General features: G+C 41.3%; 1 protein-coding gene across 1 annotated transcript in view; it reads right to left on the reverse strand.

The window, feature by feature from the left end:
- Window positions 1-21,752, reverse strand: part of itga1 (integrin, alpha 1) — a 196,077-nt gene that overhangs the window by 55,007 nt on the left and 119,318 nt on the right. Inside the window, exons 19-21 of the mRNA XM_059989435.1 lie at window positions 17,572-17,682; window positions 10,360-10,445; window positions 1,113-1,248 (exon numbers count right to left, since the gene is read on the reverse strand). Of these exons, the coding sequence (XP_059845418.1) occupies window positions 1,113-1,248; window positions 10,360-10,445; window positions 17,572-17,682 (333 nt within the window). The remainder of the gene's footprint in view (window positions 1-1,112; window positions 1,249-10,359; window positions 10,446-17,571; window positions 17,683-21,752) is intronic.

The raw sequence follows: 21,752 nt of genomic DNA on the forward strand, positions 1-21,752 counted from the left end.
GTGGAATTTGTTGTCACATGCAGCTGTGGAGGCCAGGTCCTTGGGTGTATTTATGGCAGAGATTGATAGGTTCTTAATTGGAGATGGCATCAAAGGTTGCGGGGAGAAGGCTGGGAACTGGGGTTGAGGAGGAGATAGAGAAAAAGGATCAACCATGATTGAATGGCGGAGCAGACTCGATGGGCCAGAGGGCCTAATTCTGCTCCTATGTATTATGGTCTTATAATCAAATTTGAAGTACTTAATTCCTTTGTTCCAAGTTCTCAAAAAGAATGCTTCAATTTATTCATCACATTATTCTGCAAGAATTCTTATCTTTCTCTAGCAGCTGGATTCTGTTGCAGACGCAATGACAGAGCAAAATTATAATTAAACATGAGGAAGCTAGCATCCTTGTGGTGAACTACATATACCTGTCTGGACATGCCCTCTGCTGACTGCTCCTGTGGCTGCTCCCACAGACCCCGGTATAAAGGTGATGGAGGTCTGAGCCCGGGCTCTCTGTCTCCAGGATGTAGTATGGTGGTCAACCACTGCTTGTTCCTTCTTCCAGTCAATAAAAGCCGATATCTCGCCTTTACATCTCAGAGAGAGTTATTGATGGTGCATCAATCCTATATTTTGTTAACTCCTGAAACATATTTGAAACATGCCATAGGGCATCCAGATCCTATGAAAGGTTTTCTAGAGAGGCAGCTATTTCTCTCCTTCCTTCCTTAAAGTGGAGTGTTTGCAATGCATTCACTCATCGTTATGGTTTTACTCTCCTATCTATGTTTTGTTTTGCTTGCCACCTCACTGTTCCTCGAGTACATGTCTGGGTGTCACAGCGTCATGCCACCTAAGTGATATTATACATAGAAACAGTTAGCCAATAATTAAATATATTTTATATATTTATTAAATATAATATATTTATTATATATTAAATATATAATAGAGAATTTACCAGTGGCATATCAAAACTGGATGAGGACCCTTGCCAATGAGTTTTCACTCATTTGGTCTTTGCTTACAGTTTATAGAAAATAGCAAACTGCTACCATGAATCAATAAAACTGCAAGCAAGACTCTATTATTTCAGACTCAATATTTAATAATATATATTTTACCTCAACTCCGGCAAGATAGATATTCTTCGAAAAAGTCACCGCTATTCTTGAGTTGTAGGCATTTTCATTTTGGTTTATTAATTTAATCATCAGATTGAATTTCTTCTGATTGGTTTGCACAACATAAGGAGCTGAGCTGAAAGCATAAAGAGTTGATTTGCATTTAAGTTCATGAAATGCTATTTTTCATTGAGAAAATGAAATAATGGTTGAGACAAAATTCTTGAAAATAATAACTGTTTTATTATCTATATAACAAAAAGAAATGTGGTTGTTAGCATAATGTGAGAAACCTTTTCTTCTGGACTCATAAGATGGATGGGTAAAAGAAAACAGAAACTTTGCATCTTGGGAAATAATTGCAACAATAAATGAACGTGCATTGAACCTTCATGACCCCAAATTGTCTGGAGAACATAGTATCCGTTAGCTCAGCAAAGTAGAAGTTTAGGAACAACAATAAATTTCAGAGAAGTAGTAACTACAAATGCACTGTTAAAACAAAGATACAGTAGTACTTTGACAGCAAAATGAAACTGAAGGCCAGAGAACAGCAAGAAAGTATCTATTAAATTATAAGGATTTACTTTTATCTTGTCTATAAATTAAGCAGGGCTTCTCAAGGTAAGGTTTTTTTTGGTTCAATAACTTGGCAAGGTATGGATCCTACAGGGAGCTGAAAGTACTGAACAAAAAAAAACAATTAAGCACCAATCAAGAATCTGAGGGTTTTAGGGCAGTTTCTTTGGAAAAGAAAGGCCAGAAATTTTTAGATTAGAAGGCACTGAAATTAAAAGCACCAATATGTGAAGAAGAACTAAAATTGAAGTAACAAACATAAAAACATAATTGTTAGTTGTACTTAAACATATACCTTCTCAAAATTTACAGATGTGTGATCAAGAGAAGCAGCAGCAAACAGAAGACACAAGGCACAGTTTTGTAAACAAATTAAATTTCAAGTTTTATGACAAAAGCCTAATGCTGATGATGGGAATCTGAAATAAAACAAAATACTGGAAATGTTTATCGATTAGACAGCATCTCTGGATAGAGAAACAGCAGTTAAACAGAACCAGCAGTTGTTACATATCCTCTGAACTTTTGTTTCTTAAGCTGTACTCCCTTTTGTCATTGAATCTCCTGCTTTTCTTTCTGTCTCTGTTTGCACTGATATCTGCACTTTTGCACTGAGCTGTTCTCTGCATCATGAAATAGGCTCATCTGTAACTATTCCCAGGGAGTGGCAGAACAAACGAGATGGACCATGAAAGGGCAGAAGCAAGGTAGGTTAAATGTCAAAGGAAGTGCTACAGCAGATAACGGAAATCTAGAAGACATGGGACAATTTCTAATTACTTACCTGTTTCTCGACCCTGTGGGAGACAAGCGAATAGATTACTGAAACCGAGGAGCTCCAGAGTTCAAGGGGGATCAATATTCTCACGGGCAGGTTTGTTAGAGCTGTTGGGAAGGGTTTAAATTAATTTGGCCGAGAGGTGGGAACCAGAGTGAAGGGACTCAGGATAGGACGGATGGTAAAAAAGTAAAGATAGCGAGCAGTCAGACTGTCAGGAAGGGCAGGCAGGTGATGGACTTAGTTGCAGCCAACAGGCTGAGTATCAAATCATTAGGGATGCAGAATCAGAAAGGATAGCAAATACAGTACTCAAGGAGTTGTATCTAAATGCCTGTAGTTTGAGAAATATGGTGGATGATCTTGCTGCACTATTACAGATTGCCAGGTATGATGTTGAGGCCACACTGAACCGTGGCTGAAGAATGGTTGTAGTTGGGAGCTGAACGTCCAAAGTTACACATTGTATCGGAGGGATAGGTAGGTAGGTGTGGCTCTAACGTAAAGAATGGGATCAAATCAGTAGAAAGATGTGACATATGATTGGAAGCTGTTGAATCCTTGTGGGTTGAGTTAAGAAACTGCAAGGGTAAAAGGACGTTGATGGCAGTTATATACAGGCCTCCCAACAGTGGCCGGGATGTGAACCACAGGTTACAACAGGAAATAGAAAAGGTGAGTCAAAAAGGCAATGTTACGGTAGTCATGGGAGATTTTAACGTGCAAGTCCATTGGGAAAATTAGGTTGGTAATGGATCTCAAGAGAGTGAGATTGTTGAATGCCCAAGAGATGTTTTTTTTTTAGAGCAGTTTGTTGTTGAACCGACTAGGGGATCAGCTATTCTGGATTGGATGGTATGTAATGAACCAGAGGTGATTAGGGAGCTTAAGATAAAAGATCCCTTAAGAACCAGTGATCACAATATGATTGAATTCAACTTGAAATTTGATAGGGAGAAAGTAAAGTCTGATGTAGCAGTATTTCAGTGGAGTGAGGGAAATTACAGTGGTATGAGAGAGGAGTTGGCCAAAGTAAATTGGAAACAGCTGCTGGCAGGGATGACAACAGAGCAGCAATGGTGTGCGATTCTGGGAAAAGTGAGGAAGGTGCAGGACATGTGTATTCCAAAAATGAAGAAATACTCAAAGGGTAAAATTGTACAACTGTGGCTGACAAAGGAAGTGAAAGCTATTGTAAAAGCAAAAGAAAGGGCATACAACAAAGCAAAAATTAGTGGGAAGGTAGAGGATTGGGAAGTTTTTAAAAACTTACAGAGAGCAACTAAAAACATCAATTGAAGGGAAAAGATGAAATATAAAAGCAAGCTAGCAAATAATATTGAAGTGGACAGTAAAATTTTTTTCAAGTATGTTAAAAATAAAAGAAATGAGAGTAGATATAGGACTGCTAGAAAATAAGGCAGGAGAAACAATAACGGGGGACAAGGGGGTGGCTGATGAACTAAATGAGTATTTTGCATCAGCCTTCACTGTGGAAGACACTAGCAGTATGCCTTATGTTGTGTTGTGTGAAGGAAGAGAAGTGGGTGCAGTTACAATTACAGGAGAGAAGGTGCCCAAAAAACTGAAATACCTAAAGGTACATAGCCGCCCGGACCAGATGAACCTCACCCTGGGGTTCTGAAAGAGGTAGCATTAGAGATTGTGGTGGCATTAGAAATGATCTTTCAAAAATCATTGGACTCTGGCATGGTGCTAGAGGACTGGAAAATTGCAAATGTCACTCCACTCTTTAAGGAAGGAGGGAGGCAGCAGAGAGGAAATTATAGGCCAGTTAGCCTGACCTCTGGTTGGGAAGATGTTGGAGTCAATTGTTAAGGATGAGGTGATGGAGTACTTGGTGACACAGGACAAGACAGTACAAAGTCAGCATGGTTTCCTTTAGGGAAAATCCTGCCTGTTGGAAGTAGGGTAGATAAAGGTGATGCAGTAGATGCTGTACATCTGGACTTTCAGAAGGCCTTTGACAAGGTGCCACACATGAGGCTGCTTACCAAGTTAAGACCCCATGGTATTACAGGACAATTACTAACATGGTTAGAACATTAGCTGATTGGTAGGATGCAGCGAGTGGGAATAAAAGAATCCTTTTCTGGTTGGCTGCCCGTGACTGGTGGTGTTCTGCAGTGGTCGGTGTTAGGACCACTTCTTTTTATGCTGTATATAAAAGATTTAGATTATGAAATAGATGGCTTTGTTGCCAAGTTTGCAAATGATACGAAGGTGGAGGGGCAGGTAGTGTTGAGGAAACAGGTGGGACACAGAAGGACTTAGACAGATTAGGAGAATGGGCAAGAAAGTGACAAATGAAATACAATGTTGGAAAATGCATGGTCATACACTTTGGTATTAGAAATAAGTATGCGGACTATTTTCTAAATAGGAGAAAATCTAAAAATCTGATAAACAAAGGGACTTGGGAGTCCTTGTACAGAGTTAAGGAGTCCTTAACTTGTCCTAAAAGTTAACTTGCAGGTTGAGTCGGTGGTGAGGAAGGCAAATGCCATGTTAGCATTCATTTCATGAGGTCTACAATACAAGAGCAAGGATGTGCTGCTGATGCTTTAGAAGGCACTGGTGAGGCCTCACCTTGTATATTGTGAACAATTTTGAGCCCCTCATCTTGGAAAAGATGTGCTGGCATTGGAGAGGGTCCAGAGGAGGTTCACAAGGATGATTCCAGGAATGAAAAGGTTATCATACGAGGAACGTTTGATGGCTGTGTGTCTGTACTCGCTGGAATTCAGAACAATGAGAGGGGATCTCATTGAAACCTTTTAGATGTGGAAAGGATGTTTCCCATGGTGGGAGAGTCTAGGACAAGAGGGCACAGCCTCAGGGTAGAGGGGCGCCCTTTTGAAACAGAGACGTGGAGAAATTTCTTTATGCAAATGGTGGAATTTGTTGCCATGTGTAATTGTGGAGGCCAGGTCATTGGATGTATTTAATGCAGAGATTGATAGGTTCTTGATTGGAGATGGCATCAAAGGTTACGGGGAAAAGGCCGGGAACTGGGGTTGAGCGGGAGAAAAAAGAAGGTCCACCCATGATTGAATGACGGAGCAGACTCGATGGGCCAGAGGGCCTCATTCTGCTCCGATGTCTTACTGTCTACTGGCGATCAAGCTGCGATTTCTCAATCTTTGATGGAGCAGTAAACATAATTGTTCTCTTTCAAGAAAGAAACCGGCAAAAGCCTGGTACCTGTAGATCAGTGAGCCTGACATTGGTGGTAGGGAGGAGACAAGAGAAAAATTCTGAGTGAGAGAATTAATGATTGCTTGGAAAGGCAGGGACTAATCAGAGATCACCAACATGGACTTGCCAAGGACAGACCCTGTATGGACAATTTTGATTGAATTATTTAAAATGAGGGAGGTGTAGTACATGTGAATACATTGGATTTTAGAAAGCCTTTGATAAGGTCATACAAGGCAGACTGGTTTAAAAAGTTTAGGGCTGAGGGGATGCAGGGCAATTTGGCAATCTGGATCTTAAATTGGCTTGACAATAGGAAACAGAGGGCATTTGTAGAGGGTTGTTGGTAAAATTGGATACCTACGGTTAGCTTTGTCTACAATGATTTGTGCTGGGACCCTTTTTAAAAAATATACATGAGTGACTTGGATGTGAAGGTTGGTGACAAGATCAGTAAGTGTGTAGATGACACAAAGTTTATTAAGTTGTTAATACTGTGACAGATGATCTTAGATTGCAGAGAGATATCAATGAGCTGAAAATGCCATATGGAATTTAATCCAATCAAGTGAGAGGTGAGCAAAGTGCTGGCGGAACTCAACAAAGTTAGGTAGCATCTATGGGAATGAATAAAAAGTTGATGTTTTGGGCCAACACCCTTCATCAGATGTAAGGTGATACATTTTAGGAGAACTATGACATACATAATAAATGGTGGGAATACTAAGGAACAGAAGGAACTTGGACTATATCCATATACTCTTGAGATTGCATTGCAGATAGACAATATGATCAAGAAGGCACTTGGCATATTGGCAGCCATTATTCAGGGAACTGCAACAGAAGTAGGTAGGTTATGCTCTCAAGGTCATAAAGGTCTGGGATGAAATTAACAGTGTTGGAAAGGGTACAGAGGAGAATCACTAGGACACTTCAAGACATACAAAAAAGCTGGATGAACTCAGCAGGTCAGGCAGCATCTGTTGAAAGAAGCTGTGCTGTCTTTACGACAGTTATTTAGTTTATAATATTTTCGCTTAGTAATTCATTCGATAGTATTTTCTAGTTAGAATTAGGAGTGTTTAAAGTATATTCATTGCATGTAAAATATATCGGCATGCGATGACGTCACATCCGGTTTCGCCACGTCTTGTGGGAAAACACCGGTTTGAAATTAGCGCGAGGGTGGGGGCTTTCCACGAGGCTCACCTGAGCAGAAGTTGTTTTGCAGGCATGAGAAATCACAGTGAGAGCAACGCTGTAAGTTAATAGATAATCGATACATTGAACTAAGATGTTAATGCCGATCCTGTTAGAAGTAACGACGGTAGATAATGTTTATGCTTTCGTTAGTTAAAGAGTCGCGGATAGTTTGCATGGAAGTGTATTTAAAGTAGTCAATGGAGCAGGTAAACTCTCCCTGTATACTGCACCTTAGTGTAATGTAGTTATAGTCACCTTTGCAAGTATTTACACTTGAAATGTGATATTAAGGAAGGAACAAATACTGTATCAATCTTGTATTGTTTTATCAACAGTTTTCACCATATGTTAATGTGAAGAGTGAACAGTAAATGGTTAATCTTACTGCGATCTGGTTCTCATTGGCTGTGGTTTATCTCGACGTTGAATTCGACGTTATCAGTTACACGCGAAGGAGAACGTTACAGTGAAAAAGCGGCATTATCAGGTGTTTCAAGTGCTGCAATGTCAGCTCGATCCGGGATCAAGTCGATGGCGCCCAGCGACAAGGGCAGTAGAACGACATCAAGTAAGTCCACACAGGCAAGAGCCAAGGCAGAAGCCGCCAAGGTGCGACTGCGTTACGCCAGACAAGAAGCAGTTTTGAAAATGAAACAGGCCACCAGAGAAGCCGAAATCCAGAAAGAAAGGGCCGCCAGACAAAGAGAAGAGGCCACCAGAGAAGCCGAAATCCAGAAAGAAAAGGCTTCCAGAGAAGCCGAAGCGGCTGCCAGAGAAGCCGAAGCGGCTGCCAGAGAAGCCGAAGCGGCTGCCAGAGAAGCCGAAGCGGCCGCCCGAGAAGCCGAAATCCAGTTGGAAATGGCAAAAATATCGACAGAGTTGCAAGTGCTGCAGCTAGAAAGAGAAGAAGAAGCTGCCATGGCGGAAGCAAAGTACATAGAAGAAGCTGAAGGGTCGCGTGATCTGACCGCAGCAAGATCTACTTTAGAAAGGACCAGACTGGAACGCACAAGCGACTATGTACAATCTCAAATAGATAGGCAGGCTCGTCTCCCCTCTCCATACGTATTCGATAACTTCCCCAGCTACGAGGAACCTCAGAGAGTCACGATTGCATCACATCCATACGAGGAAGGAAATTTACCCTCACGGCTCCGTGATGAAGTCAAGAATGAAAGAACCGACAATGCTCCTTCACCCCCACAACAGGACGGCGGGGAGGGAGAGGTTCACTCCAGGACAACAATTGTCAGCTCGAACTGTACAGAAGTTTGCGGTCAAACTCAGTCAAGCCATTCTTGTTCCAAGATCTGCCTCACTAAGGTGTACCCTAAAGAAGCACAACAAGACATTACCAAGCGTAAAGTAACCGATGAGACGCTAGGTCAGTCAGTTTTCGTTCAAACCGAGCACGGAAACAAACTTGCACAATCAGCTCAAGATACCATTTCTTTAAAACCCAAAGACACCAAGGTCTTCAGAGATGAAGCAAATAATGGGGTTGCCCCATTGCCTTTCAGAGAACCACGCCAGCGCTCACCAGATAACAAAGAGCAGGCAGTCAAACGGTTCACGTCCTTACGGAAAACCCAGAAAAGGAAACCTGAGATGCAGCAATGCACCTGATTGGCCCACGAGGTACTGTGCACCCTAATGGCAGAGGTCACAGCCATTATAAACGCACAATCATTCCTACCTGTGTCTTCCTACCCAGAAAACCCCTTTATACTTTCGCCATCAACGCTCCTTACGCAGAAGGCAGGAGCACCTCCTCCACCAGGAGACTTCTCAGACAAGGATTTGTACACAAAGCAATGGAGACAAGTCCAGGCTCTGGCAAATCAGTTCTGGCCCCGCTGGAGAAAAAAATATCTACCTTTGTTGCAACAGAGACAAAAATGGACAGAACCCCACAGGAATCTTCAAGTTGGAGACTTAGTCCTGCTCGGGGACAAGCAGATCACCTGCAACAGCTGGCCAATGGCCAGAATCACTGCTACATTCCCTAGCGAGGATGGACATGTCAGGAAGATCGAATTGAAGACTACCGACCAAGGCGATGTGAAAATTTACCAAAGGCCAGTTACAGAAGTTATTCTACTTCTACCCAATGACTGATTAAGAGACTAAGTTTGTACTCTGCTCATTGTGACCTTACGAAGGTCAAGCGGGGAGTGTGCTGTCTTTACGACAGTTATTTAGTTTATAATATTTTCGCTTAGTAATTCATTCGATAGTATTTTCTAGTTAGAATTAGGAGTGTTTAAAGTATATTCATTGCATGTAAAATATATCGGCATGCAATGACGTCACATCCGGTTTCGCCGCGTCTTGTGGGAAAACACCGGTTTGAAATTAGCGCGAGGGTGGGGGCTTTCCACGAGGCTCACCTGAGCAGAAGTTGTTTTGCAGGCATGAGAAATCACAGTGAGAGCAACGCTGTAAGTTAATAGATAATCGATACATTGAACTAAGATGTTAATGCCGATCCTGTTAGAAGTAACGACGGTAGATAATGTTTATGCTTTCGTTAGTTAAAGAGTCGCGGATAGTTTGCATGGAAGTGTATTTAAAGTAGTCAATGGAGCAGGTAAACTCTCCCTGTATACTGCACCTTAGTGTAATGTAGTTATAGTCACCTTTGCAAGTATTTACACTTGAAATGTGATATTAAGGAAGGAACAAATACTGTATCAATCTTGTATTGTTTTATCAACAGTTTTCACCATATGTTAATGTGAAGAGTGAACAGTAAATGGTTAATCTTACTGCGATCTGGTTCTCATTGGCTGTGGTTTATCTCGACGTTGAATTCGACGTTATCAGTTACACGCGAAGGAGAACGTTACAGAAGCGTTGACTGCTTCTTTTAACGGATGCTGCCCGACCTGCTGAGTTCATCCAGCTTTTTTGTACGTCTTGATTTGACAACAGTATCTGCAGTGCACTTTGTGATCACTAGGACACAGCCTGTGATAGAGCAAGTCAGGTATGAGGAAAGACTGGAGAAGGCAAAGCAGAGTAGGTTGGCATGGGTGAATGGGATGGAGACATGATAAAGGTATTTTAAATTACAAGGGACATCAGATAGACTGCAGGAAGCACTGTTCCATTTCAGAGGTAGACAAAACTCGAGGACCTAGGTTTATGATAAGAAATTAGGGGAAACATCAGTGAGACCTTCTTACTTTCTTAACCCAGAGAGTGAATGCACTACCTGAGAGTGTGTTTGAAAATGGTTTGTTGACAGCTTTCACGAAGTATCTATATGAACACTTAGCCACAGTGGATTCTGGGCCAGGTGCTGTGTAGGGAATTAAAACAAAAGGTTGTCTGGATTGGACTGGTTGGTCTGTTTCATACTAGATGATGCTGTGAAAATTCATCAGTCTGAGAAGTTAATTCTGATACTGCACAGACATGGTTGACCCGCTGAGTATTTTAATTTTATGTTACAAATGTTGTTACCTGTCACCCATTATGTCTGCCTCAGCACTAAGCTTCAGGTCATTTTTGCATTCTCCATCATCTCCACAATCTTTTGTAAAAGGCACCTGATGGATCACAGGACAAAATAAAGTGCTTCATTATATCATGAAGAAATCAGGTGAGACTTGCATATTTTCCAGTTCATGCACTGGTGGTTGTAAATATAAAAAATATAAATATAACACACATAGATAAATATGGAAGTGCATTCTTTGTAATAAGCTCATTGAAATGGATCATAAGCGCCATTAATCTAAGAAACCCACAAATATTTATAATACGTAGATTTAAAATACATTTGGTCATTATTATTTGAGCTTACACCAAACTTTCTTTTTCTAGTGTGGGACAGAATTCACATTTTTTAAATGTGCATTGAGGAGCCGCACTGTGGGAAACCGCATACACAAGTGGCATATCTACCATAAGTTTAAATTGGTCTGAAAATGTTAATATCACTGGTTTGTACATAGTAAGTAATTAGTGCAGACTGAGTGAGATTCCCCCTGAATACACTGGGGCTAAAGTCTTGCAGTCATTTTTTTGATGATTTGGAAGTCTATACTCACTGTTCTATACTCAGATGCAGATACGTTGTTAAATTAAGATATTAGAAATACAAAGGTTTCCCTGTGAAAAAATGCTACTGAGACATGAATTTTCATTTCCACCATCAGATATGTGAAATTTAAATGTAGCTAATCATCTGAAATTAAAAACAAAATCAAGCTAATTATTAGGAAGATGATCACAAATTATTAAATTGTCAGAAAAAAAAACATCTAATGCCCTTCTAGGGAGGAAATCTGTCATCCTTAATAAAAAGCAGAACAAAACCAATCTACCAAATCATTGCCAAATCCATATATTCTCAGCAGAAAAGGGATGGAAGACACTGTTAACAATGCTACCAATCAAAGCAAATCTCCTCTACACTCTCTCCAACACAACCACATCCTCCTTCCAATGTGGCAACCAGAACTACACACGATAGTTCAAGTGCAGTCTAACTAGTGTTTTGTAAAGTTGCAATTTAACATTCTACTTTCTACATGCTATGCCCCAGCCTGAGCTCAAGTATGCCATATCACTTCATCTGTCTTCTTCAGAGAGAGAATGTTTGCTAATGATTTTTAATTCTATGCACAAATTCTCAGCAAATGAGAATTTGTGCATGGAATTCAAAAGGTCTACGTCTGCATGCAGCAAGACTTAAGACAAAATCCTGGCACGGCTTGATAGAAAGTGAAATAACATTCACACCACTAGAGTTGCAGGCACTGACTGTCTTGAACCACTTATCCTCGCTATTTAATGGTGGACGATCACCAATTTGCACTGTCAACAAGTTGTGGGTTACCATTGACCAAAAACTCAACAGGAGTGGCTACATAAATACTGTAGCTGCAAAAGATGGTTTAAAGCTGCACATCCTGCAGTGAGTGATTCACTGCTGAAACCTCAGTCTTTCCACTATCAATAAGGCACAACTAAAGAGAGTATTTGCCTGGGTGAGTGCATTTTTGACAATATTTAATAAACTCTTTCCCATCCACCCTCAACCAAGGTCCTAAATAATTGCATCCACATCCACTGCACAATGGATTGCACTTACAAAGTGCACTGAATTGATTGTCTAAGTTATTTGCACAGCACAACCTCGACTACCAGGATTTCAGGCATAATGGAACACCCCCCAGTACCTGACTTGTAAATACATTCACCATTACTACATCTAAGTCCTGAAATCCCTTCCACAACAGTTCTGTGGGAATGTATTCAACAGAAAGGCTGCATTGGTTCATGGAACTAGCCCGCCACCACTTCCTTAAGGACATTTAAGGAGTGTTTCATTTATTGGTGTGTGCTTTGGTTGCACTCAAGACAATTTAAATCAACCACTAGATGGCAGCAGCAACCATTCAGATTGTTAATACTGATACCAGCCTGAAAGAAAGGAAGATTTGTATATCTTATTACGTCTGCTTCACATGCAACAGAGACCTCCCAAAATGTTGTAATCTGGAAAGTCCCGTCTACAAAGTACATTGCCTGCTTCCTATGCAAAAGATAATGTAGTTAACTAATAAAATATCAGAAAAATAGTGTTCGCAACTTCAAGATTTTTAAATGTCATTTCAAGTATACAATTGCAAAGGAGAACAAAATAATTGTTACTCTGGAGCCAATGTAGCCCAAAAAAGAAAGTTTTAGACTAGTTAGCCTGACATTAGTGGTTGGGAAGGTGCTAGAGTCCATTATTAAGAATGAGGTTTCAGGGTTCTTGGAGGCACACGATTAAATGAGCCAAAATGAGCTCACTTTTGCTAAGGGGATATTTCATCTGACAAATCTGTTGGAATTCTTTGAGGAAATAATGGGCAAGATAGACAATGAGGAGTAAGTAGATGTTGTCTACATGGATTCAGAAGGCCTTTGACAAGTTGCTGCACGTGAGGCTGCTTAACACGACAAGAGCTCGTGGTATTACAGGAAAGATGGAGTAGATAGAGTATATGGATAGAGCATGGATAGAGGATTAGCTGACTGGCAGGAGGCAAAGAGTGGGAATAAAGGGGGCATTTCCTGTTCGGCAGCTGGTGACCAGAGGTATTCCACAGGGATCAGTGTCGGGACTGCTTCTTCTGACATTATGGATGACAGAACTGATAGCTGAGGGGCAGGGAGTGTTGAGGAAGCACAGGTCTGCTGGACTTAGAGGAACGTTTTGATGGCTCTGGGCCTATACTCACTGCAATTTAGAAGATTGAAGGGGTATCCCATTCAAACCTACTAATATTGAAATATAGAGTGGAAGTGGAGAAGATGTCTCCGATTGTCGGGGAGACTAGGACCAGAGGGCACGGCCTCAGAACAGAGGGACATCCATTCAGAACAGAGATGAGGAGGAATTTCTTTAGCCAGAGGATAGTGATTCTGTGGAATTCATTGCTACAAACACCTGTGGAAGCCAAGACATTGGGTATATTTAAAGTGGAGGTTTTATATATTCTTAATTGGACAAGTGTCTAAGTTATGGGGAGAAGGCAGAGATTGGAGTTGAGAGGGAAAATAAATCAGCCATGATTGGAAAGGCAGAGCAGACTCAATGGGCAAATGGCCTAATTCTGCTCCTATGTCTTATGGTCTTATTCCATTGCCAGAAATTAAGACTAGGTACTTTTTGTATCTTAAAATGTGCCACATCTGCGCCAGGTGCATCGAGCTGCAACTCCTTAGAGACCCCATTAGGGAACTGGAGATGCAGCTCGATGACCTTCGTCTGGTCAGAGAGAGTGAGGATGTGATAAATAGGAGCTATAGGCAGGTAGTCACACTGGGGCCTGGGGAGACAGATAAGTGGGTAACAGTCAGGGAAGTGAAGGGCAAGAGGCAGATGCTAGAGAGTACTCCTGTTTGAGTACTGTTGGGGGCAACGGCCTACCTGGGGGAAGCAACAGTGGTCGCACCTCCGGCACAGAGTCTGGCCCTGTGAATCAGAAGGGTAGGGAAAAGAAGAGGATGACTGTAGTGATAGGGGACTCTATTGTTAGGGATTAGGCAAGCAATTCTGTGGACACAGGAAAGAAGCACGGATGGTAGTTTGCCTCCCAGGTGCCAGGGTCCAGGATGTTTCTGATCATGTCCACGATATCTTTAAGTGGGAAGGAGAACAGCCAGAAGTCGTGGTACATATTGGTACCAACGACGTAGGTAGGAAAAGGGATGAGGTCCTGAAAGCAGACTACAGGGAGTTAGGAAGGAAGTTGAGAAGCAGGACCTCAAGGATAGTCATTTTGGGATTATTGCTTGTGTCATGTGACACTGAGTATAGGAATAGAATGAGGAGGAGGATAAATGAGTGGTTGAGGGATTGGAGCAGGGGGAAAGGATTCAGATTTCTGGATCACTGGGACCTCTTTTGGGGCAGGTGTGACCTTTACAAAAAGGATGGGTTGCACTTCAATCCGTGGGCGACCAATATCCTGGCAGGGAGGTTGGCTAAGGCTTTTGGGGAGAGTTTAAACAAGGATTGTTTGGGGGTGGGAAGCAAAGTGAAGAGATGGAAGAAGAGGCGGTTGGCTCACAAAAAGAGAAAGCTTGTAGACAGTGTGAGAGAGAGGATAGGCAGGTGATAGAGAACGAATGTGCACAGACCAATGGATTAAGATGTGTTTATTTTAATGCAGGGAGTATTATGAACAATGTGGATCAGCTTAGAGCATGGATCAGTACTTGGAACTATGATATTGTGGCCATTACAGAAACTTGGATGACTCGGGGGCAGGAATGGTTACTTGGAGTGCTAGGTGTTAGATGTTTCAGGAAGGACAGGGAGGGAGGCAAAAGAGGTGGGGGCGTGGCACTGTTGATCAGAGATACCGTCACAGCAATGGAGGGATTGTCTACAGAGCCTCTATGGGTGGATGTTAGGAGCAGGAAGGGGTCAATAACTCTACTGGGTGTTTTTTTTATAGACCACCCAATAGTAACAGGGACGTCGAGGAGCAGATAGGGAGAAGATTCTGGAAAGGTGTAATAATAATAGGGTTGTCGTTGGAAATATTTCCCACAACAGGGTTGTGGGAAATTTTAATTTCCCAAATATCGATTGGCATCTCTTGAGAGCAAGGGGTTTAGATGTGGTGGAGTTTGTTAGGTGTGTTCAGGAAGGTTTCCTGACACAATATGTAGATAGGCCTACAAGAGGAGAGGCTGTACTTGATCTGGTATTGGGAAATGAACCTTGTCAGGTGTCAGATCTCTCAGTGGGAAAGCATTTTGGAGATAGTGATCACAATTCTACCTCCTTTACCACAGCATTGGAAAGGGATAGGAACAGACAAGTAAGGAAAGTATTTAATTGGAGTAAGGGGAAATATGAAGCCATCAAACAGGAACTTGAAAGCATAAATTGGGAACAGATGTTCTCAGGGAAACTTACGGAAGAAATGTGGCAAATGTTCAAGGGATATTTGTGTGGAGTTCTGCATAAGTACGTTCCAATGAAACAGGGAAAGGATGGTAGGGTACAGGAACCATGGTGTACAAAGGACTGTTGTAAATCTAGTCAAGAAGAAATGAAGAGCTTACGAAAGGTTCAAAAAGCTAGGTAATGATAGAGATCTAGAAGATTATAAGGCTAGCAGGAATGAGCTTAAGAAAGAAATTAGGAGAGCCAGAAGGGGCCCTGTGAAGGCCTTGGCGGACAGGATTAAGGAAATCCCCAAGGCATTCTACAATTATATGAAGAGCAAGAGGACACGACATGAGAGTATAGGACCAATCAAGTGTGACAGTGGGAAAGTGTGTATGGAACTGGAGGAGATAGCAGAGGTACTTAATGAGTACTTTGCTTCAGTGTTCACTATGGAAAAGGATATTGGTGATTGTAGGGATGACTTGTAGTGGATTGAAAAGCTTGATCATGTAGCATATTAAGAAAAAGGATGTGCTGGAGTTTTTGGAAAGCATCAAGTTGGATAAGTCACCAGGGTCAGACGAGATGTACCCCACGTGGGAAGTGATGGAAGAGATTGCTGAGCCTCTGGTGATGATCTTTGCATCATCAATAGGGATGGGAGATGTTCCAGAGGATTGGAGGGTTGCAGATGTTGTTCCTTTATTCTAGAAAAGGAGTAGGGATAGCCCAGGAAATTATAGACTAGTGGATCTTACTTCAGTGGTTGGTAAGTTGATGGAGAAGATCCTGAGAGGTAGGATTTATGAACATTTGGAGAGGCATAATATGATAAGGAATAATCAGTATGGCTTTGTCAAAGGCAAGTCGTGCCTTTTGACCCTGTTTGAATTTTTTGAGGATGTGACTAAGCACATTGATGAAGGGAGAGCAGTAGATGTAGTGTATATGGATTTCAGCAAGGCTTTTGATAAGGTACCCCATGCAAGGCTTATTGATAGATCAGATTGGTAGGTCAGATATGATGGCAGAATATAGCATTAATGGTAAGACTCTTGGCAGTGTGGAGGATCAGAGGGATCTTAGGGTCCAAGTCCATAAGACACTCAAAGCTGCCGCACAGATTGACTCTGTGGTTAAGAAGGCATACGGTGCTTTGGCCTTCATTAATCGTGGGATTGAGTTTAAGAGCTGAGAAGTAATGTTGAGGCTATATAGGACCCTAGTCAGACCCCACTTGGAGTACTGTGCACAGTTCTGGTTGCCTCACTACAGGAAGGATGTGGAAACCATAGAAAGGGTGCAGAGGAGATTTACAAGGATGTTGCCTTGTTTGGGGAGCTTGCCTTATGAGAATAGGTTAAGTGAACTTTGCCATTTTACTTTGGAATGACAGAGGATGAGAGGTGATAGAGGTGTATAAGATGATGACAGGCATTGATTGTGTGGATAGTCAAAAGCTTTTTCCGAGGGCTAAAATGGCTAGCATGAGAGGGCACAGTTTTAAGGTGCTTAGAAGCAGGTACAGAGGAGATGTCAGAATTAAGTATTTTATGCAGAGAGTGTGAGTGCATGGAATGGGCTACCGGTGACAGTGGTGGAGGCGGATATGATAGGGTCTTTTTAGAGATTCCTGAACAGATACATGGAGCTCAGAAAAATAGAGGGCTATTGGTAACCCTAGGTAATCTCTGAGGTAAGGACAGCTTTGTAGGCCGAAGGGCCTGTATCGTGCTGTGCGTTTTCTATGTTGAAATGGGGACTGCACATATACTGCTTATGCCAATTGTGAAATCATCAAAAAAAAATGTAAAGTTAGTACTGTCTTGCTTTAGGGAATTGTTATGCTGGCTTATGGTGGCTTACTTTAACGAGACATTTATTGCTATTCATAATTGGGCCATTTCATTGCCTGAAATTAGACTAGACACTTCTCGGATCTTAAATGGAGTCTGCAGATAAAGCTTATGCTGGCATTGAAATCATCAAAAAATTTGTAAAGTTTGTACTTCCTTGCTTTAGGAAACTGTTATGCAGGCTTGCTTTGATTTAACTGTTACAACCTGGTTACATCTTTCAGTTGTTGCTTCCTAGATAGCAGAAGTCAGTGCAAACACTTCAAAACAGCTTCCTACTACCATCAATTTTATGCATTAGATGCAATTTTTAGGCAATAACTTTTTTCGTAAGGACCCTTCTGAATAACAAATTCTTGTCACTGTTAAACATAGATATGAAATGGATTATACAATCATAAATTGTTAAATTACCAAAGCTTTCTTTGAACTTGGCAGGTCAACATCCAACACCGGTCCTTCCTCTGGATTTGATAAATTGAACTCCAACAGGATTTCAACGGGATTGAGAAAATCTGGAGCATCCTATAATTTTGTAAGAAATGAACAGACAGTTTGAACAAATGAACATTTCAGATTGTTCAGTCACACAAAATGCACATTTTTATATGAAGAAATGTTAAAAAAAAACAAGAGTGGGCTGACAGACGTATGGTAACCCATCAGTTAGAAAGTCTTATCATATTATTAGCACCAAGTAAATGAATGAGACAAGCAGTTCTTATTAATGTTTGATATTCTGAAGCATTGTTGGTAATATGGTTTTAGTCTGGGGGAGATCCGTTTTTTTTTGAGTGTCTTAACTTGGCAGTGACAGGCTTTATTGAGGCAAAGAGAATGAGGTCTAAGAGGTATGTTCTCTATTTAATACTATGATGAACCGATATACCCTTGATCAATTCTAGTTTCTAAGCTTAAGACTCATATCCATGTTAAACATGGGAAATCTGATATAGAATGAAAGGATAGAAATTGAGTACAGAAAAGTTCAGGGCACTTACAGCAACGTGTTGCCATTGTTGTACTACCACACCCACAATTAGAAACATAGAAAACCGACAGCACAATACAGGCCCTTCGGCACACAAAGTTGTGCCGAACATGTCCCGAACTCAGAAATTACTAGGCTTACCTATAGCCCTCTAGTTTGTCTGCTTTCTCTCATTGATTCCTCCCTTTAGGTACTCTGAGAACAGAGATTTCACATTACTCCTTATAATGGGATTCCTACAAGAGGACTACAACTTTGATGTGATTTGGGGGCTTGCAAGCGTCAATGGCCCAGAGTGCCATGCTAGCTTTATGCTTTGGCTCCTGCTAGGGTCGGTCATGCCAAACAGGTCAAAGGGCAGATGCCAGACGAAGAGTGGCTCACCGGTCCTCCAAGTTCAAGGGTTCAGCTCAGGGCTAACAACCCTGACTGGTCCAGCAAAAATCTGTTATGGAAACAGCAATGAAGACTCCTTCTACAACTGTTAGCGATGATATTCCTGAATCTCCACTTGGGGTCTGCATGGCTGGCAGCAATGAAATCTGAGATGAAGCTACTGGCACGATGAAGGAAGGCCTGAACATCGCCAAGACCAAGGTAAAATTGGTTTCTGGAATGTATGATTCATGTACAACAGTGGAAAGCTAGCACAAATAGCTGTAGATATGTGCCATTGCAGCCCACATATATTGGGCATCAGCGAAAGCTCTATAGTCCTGATGAAGATTCGCAGCCCAAAACAAAGACTTTTTACTCCTTTCCATAGATGCTGCCTGGCCTGCTGAGTTCCTCCAGCATTTTGTGCGTGTTGCTTGGATTTCCGGCATCTGCAGATTTTCTCTTGTTTTTGATCAGTGAAAGCAAATGGACAGGGTTTGGCAGACTAACGGCAGCAACTGGTGAAACACTGTTGTACTCATAAGGGAAGAAGGCAGCATCATGCTGGTGTGGCTGTCCATTTGAAGAAAGGCAGTGAGAAGAGCATGCTGGAGTGGAAACCAATCAAGAGTAGTCTGATGAGAGTCAGACTGAAAGGGACAACATATGGGGATTGACCAAGTACAGTGTCCACACCAAGTTGAAGCCGTGGCAGAGCTGTGTTCTGCCCACACTCTTTCGTTTGGGTCAGGCTGCTGGTGCATGACAGACAGCAACTTGCCAAGCTCTTGTCTTTTCACACCACGAGCCTCTGGAAGATCTTCCCCATCTTCTGGCCAAAAAAGATCTCCAACCACGCCCTGCTCCTTCAGTGTCATCAAGAGGACATGGTCACAATCATCATGAGGAAACACTGGAGATGGATTGGGCACATGTTGATAAGAGAAGTCAACTCCATTATCAAGACAGCACTTCACTGGACCCCCGAAGGGCAGAGGAAAGGCAGGAGATCAAAGACAACTCGGTGCTGTACCACATAAGGACCCCAAACTTCCTCTGGGGCACAATGGAGAAGATGGCCAAGGAGTGACAAGGATTGAGGACCTTCATTGATGTTCGAAATGCCAGCAGTACAATGAGTCTTAAGTACTATATATTAATTATAATGGGATTAGAGATTACTTCCCGGAAATGAAGCTCGAGTCCTTTCTGACCTATGCACCCTACTTGCTGCTAGGTTATGTGTTCTTCCAAATCATACCCTGTTTTATGGGGGCAGCATGGTTGCATAATGGTTAGCATAATGACTTACAGTGCCAGCTGTAAGATCAGGGCTCAGTTCTCACTGCTGTCTGTAAGGAGTTTGTACGTTCTCCCCATGACATGTGGATTTCCATCAGGTGCTCCTGTTTCCTCCGACGTACTAAAGATGTATGAGTTAGGTTTTAGTAAGTTGTTGGCATGCTATGTTGGTGCCTGAAACACAGTGATGCCTGCAGGCTGTCCCCATTCCATCTTGGACTCTGTTAGACATTGACACTAAATGATGCATCTCTCTTTGTTTTGATACTTCAATGTACTTGTGACAAATAGAAGCTAATCCTCATCATCTTTAAGATTATTAGTCAGTCTAGATTCCAAACCCGTTTAACAATATGCCTACACACACAGAAAATAAACACCTTCCTTCTCCTGCTTACATAAATAGTTCCAGCAAAAGTTGAAGTCAATAATTTGATTTGATTCCTCCAAATTTTACCTGATTACCTGTGTTGGTGTTTTTAAATTAAATTAATAACTATAGATTCCAATTTTTGCATGGAATGAAATTTGCAAAATAGTAAGAAGTGGTCATTTATCCAATATTAATTACAATCTTCAGAAGACTGCGCAATTGATATAATCATGTTCAAGGAAGAGATGATGAGCATAAGGAAAGCTTTCACTTTAGTGAGGAACGGTAATAGAGATAGATACTCTAAATCATCAGAACCACTGAATATTACAAGTCTGATATTTTATATTTAAAGAGTATTTTAACATGAACAAGGATTAAAACTTAAAGTTAAATTTTGTTTTTTATTCTTTAATTACGTCTCTACATGCAATCATGTCAATGTTTCTTTCCAGAGCATATAATTGCCCTCTGTTACAGCCTAAAATGTATCTGAAGTCAGGGAAGGGGGTGAAAGAGAAATTGATATCTCTTCATGGAGAGATAAGTCAGCACTGGAGACAGTAACACTTTTCCATATTTGGAGACTGCTCTTAGGTGTTTACCTCCCAAAGCTTGTTCTTGTAATTAGAGATTGACTCTGAACACAGAACTGCCAACCCTGGTTATAACTCATTATGAATCTTACAATCACTACAAATGAATTTAATATTCATTTTTATAAACATTACAAATCATTATCACTTCCTGACCTTGTATGTAGATGGCTAGCCAGGGTGAGAATTGTATCACTTAAGGCAATTATGACCAGAATAGGATTTGTGCTGGAGATCATCAACCTAAATATTTGGGCTGTATTCCAATACCAGAGGGAAAAGACCAACATGTTAAGTTGCTCAACATTCTGTATCCTTAAACGGAATCTGGAGATACAATGAATCATTTCTGAAGATAAGTCTTGCCATTCCAAGGTAAAAATGAATGATTTGTAAGAAAATTTGCTTTCCAGAGTTAGAAGCAATTTAAGGAGCAGAATTTAAACTTTCTTTCTCATTTATTAACTCTTTATTGTAGTCAGAGGTTAGTTGTCTGGAAAATCTCTGGAACCTAAATCTCATGTAATAGAACATAGAACAATACTGCATAATACAGGCCCTTCAGCCCACAATGTTGTGTTGATCTTTTAACCCACTCCAAGATCAATTTAACACTTCCCTGACAAACAGCCCTCCAATTTTCTTTCATATCTGTTCTGCCAACTTGGAAAAAATAGGGCTATTATGGACAAGTCCAATGCTATCCCTGCCTGCTGTTCAAATACAAGTTTGTATGAGGGCTAGATGGTGCTTCTGATTTGGGTATACATTTAGGAATGGTTACCCCATTGAATCACTATGTAATCTATCATAAAGTCATAGAGCACTTTCAACCCATCTAGTCAGGGTTGAACTGTTGTCTTGCCTAGTCCCATTGACCTGTTCTTCAACCACAGCCCTCCATACCTCTGCCATCCACCTACTTACCCAAATTTCACTTAAATGTTGAATTTGA

This window comes from Hypanus sabinus, chromosome 14, assembly GCF_030144855.1.
Source record: "Hypanus sabinus isolate sHypSab1 chromosome 14, sHypSab1.hap1, whole genome shotgun sequence".
Classification (NCBI taxonomy): domain Eukaryota; kingdom Metazoa; phylum Chordata; class Chondrichthyes; order Myliobatiformes; family Dasyatidae; genus Hypanus; species Hypanus sabinus.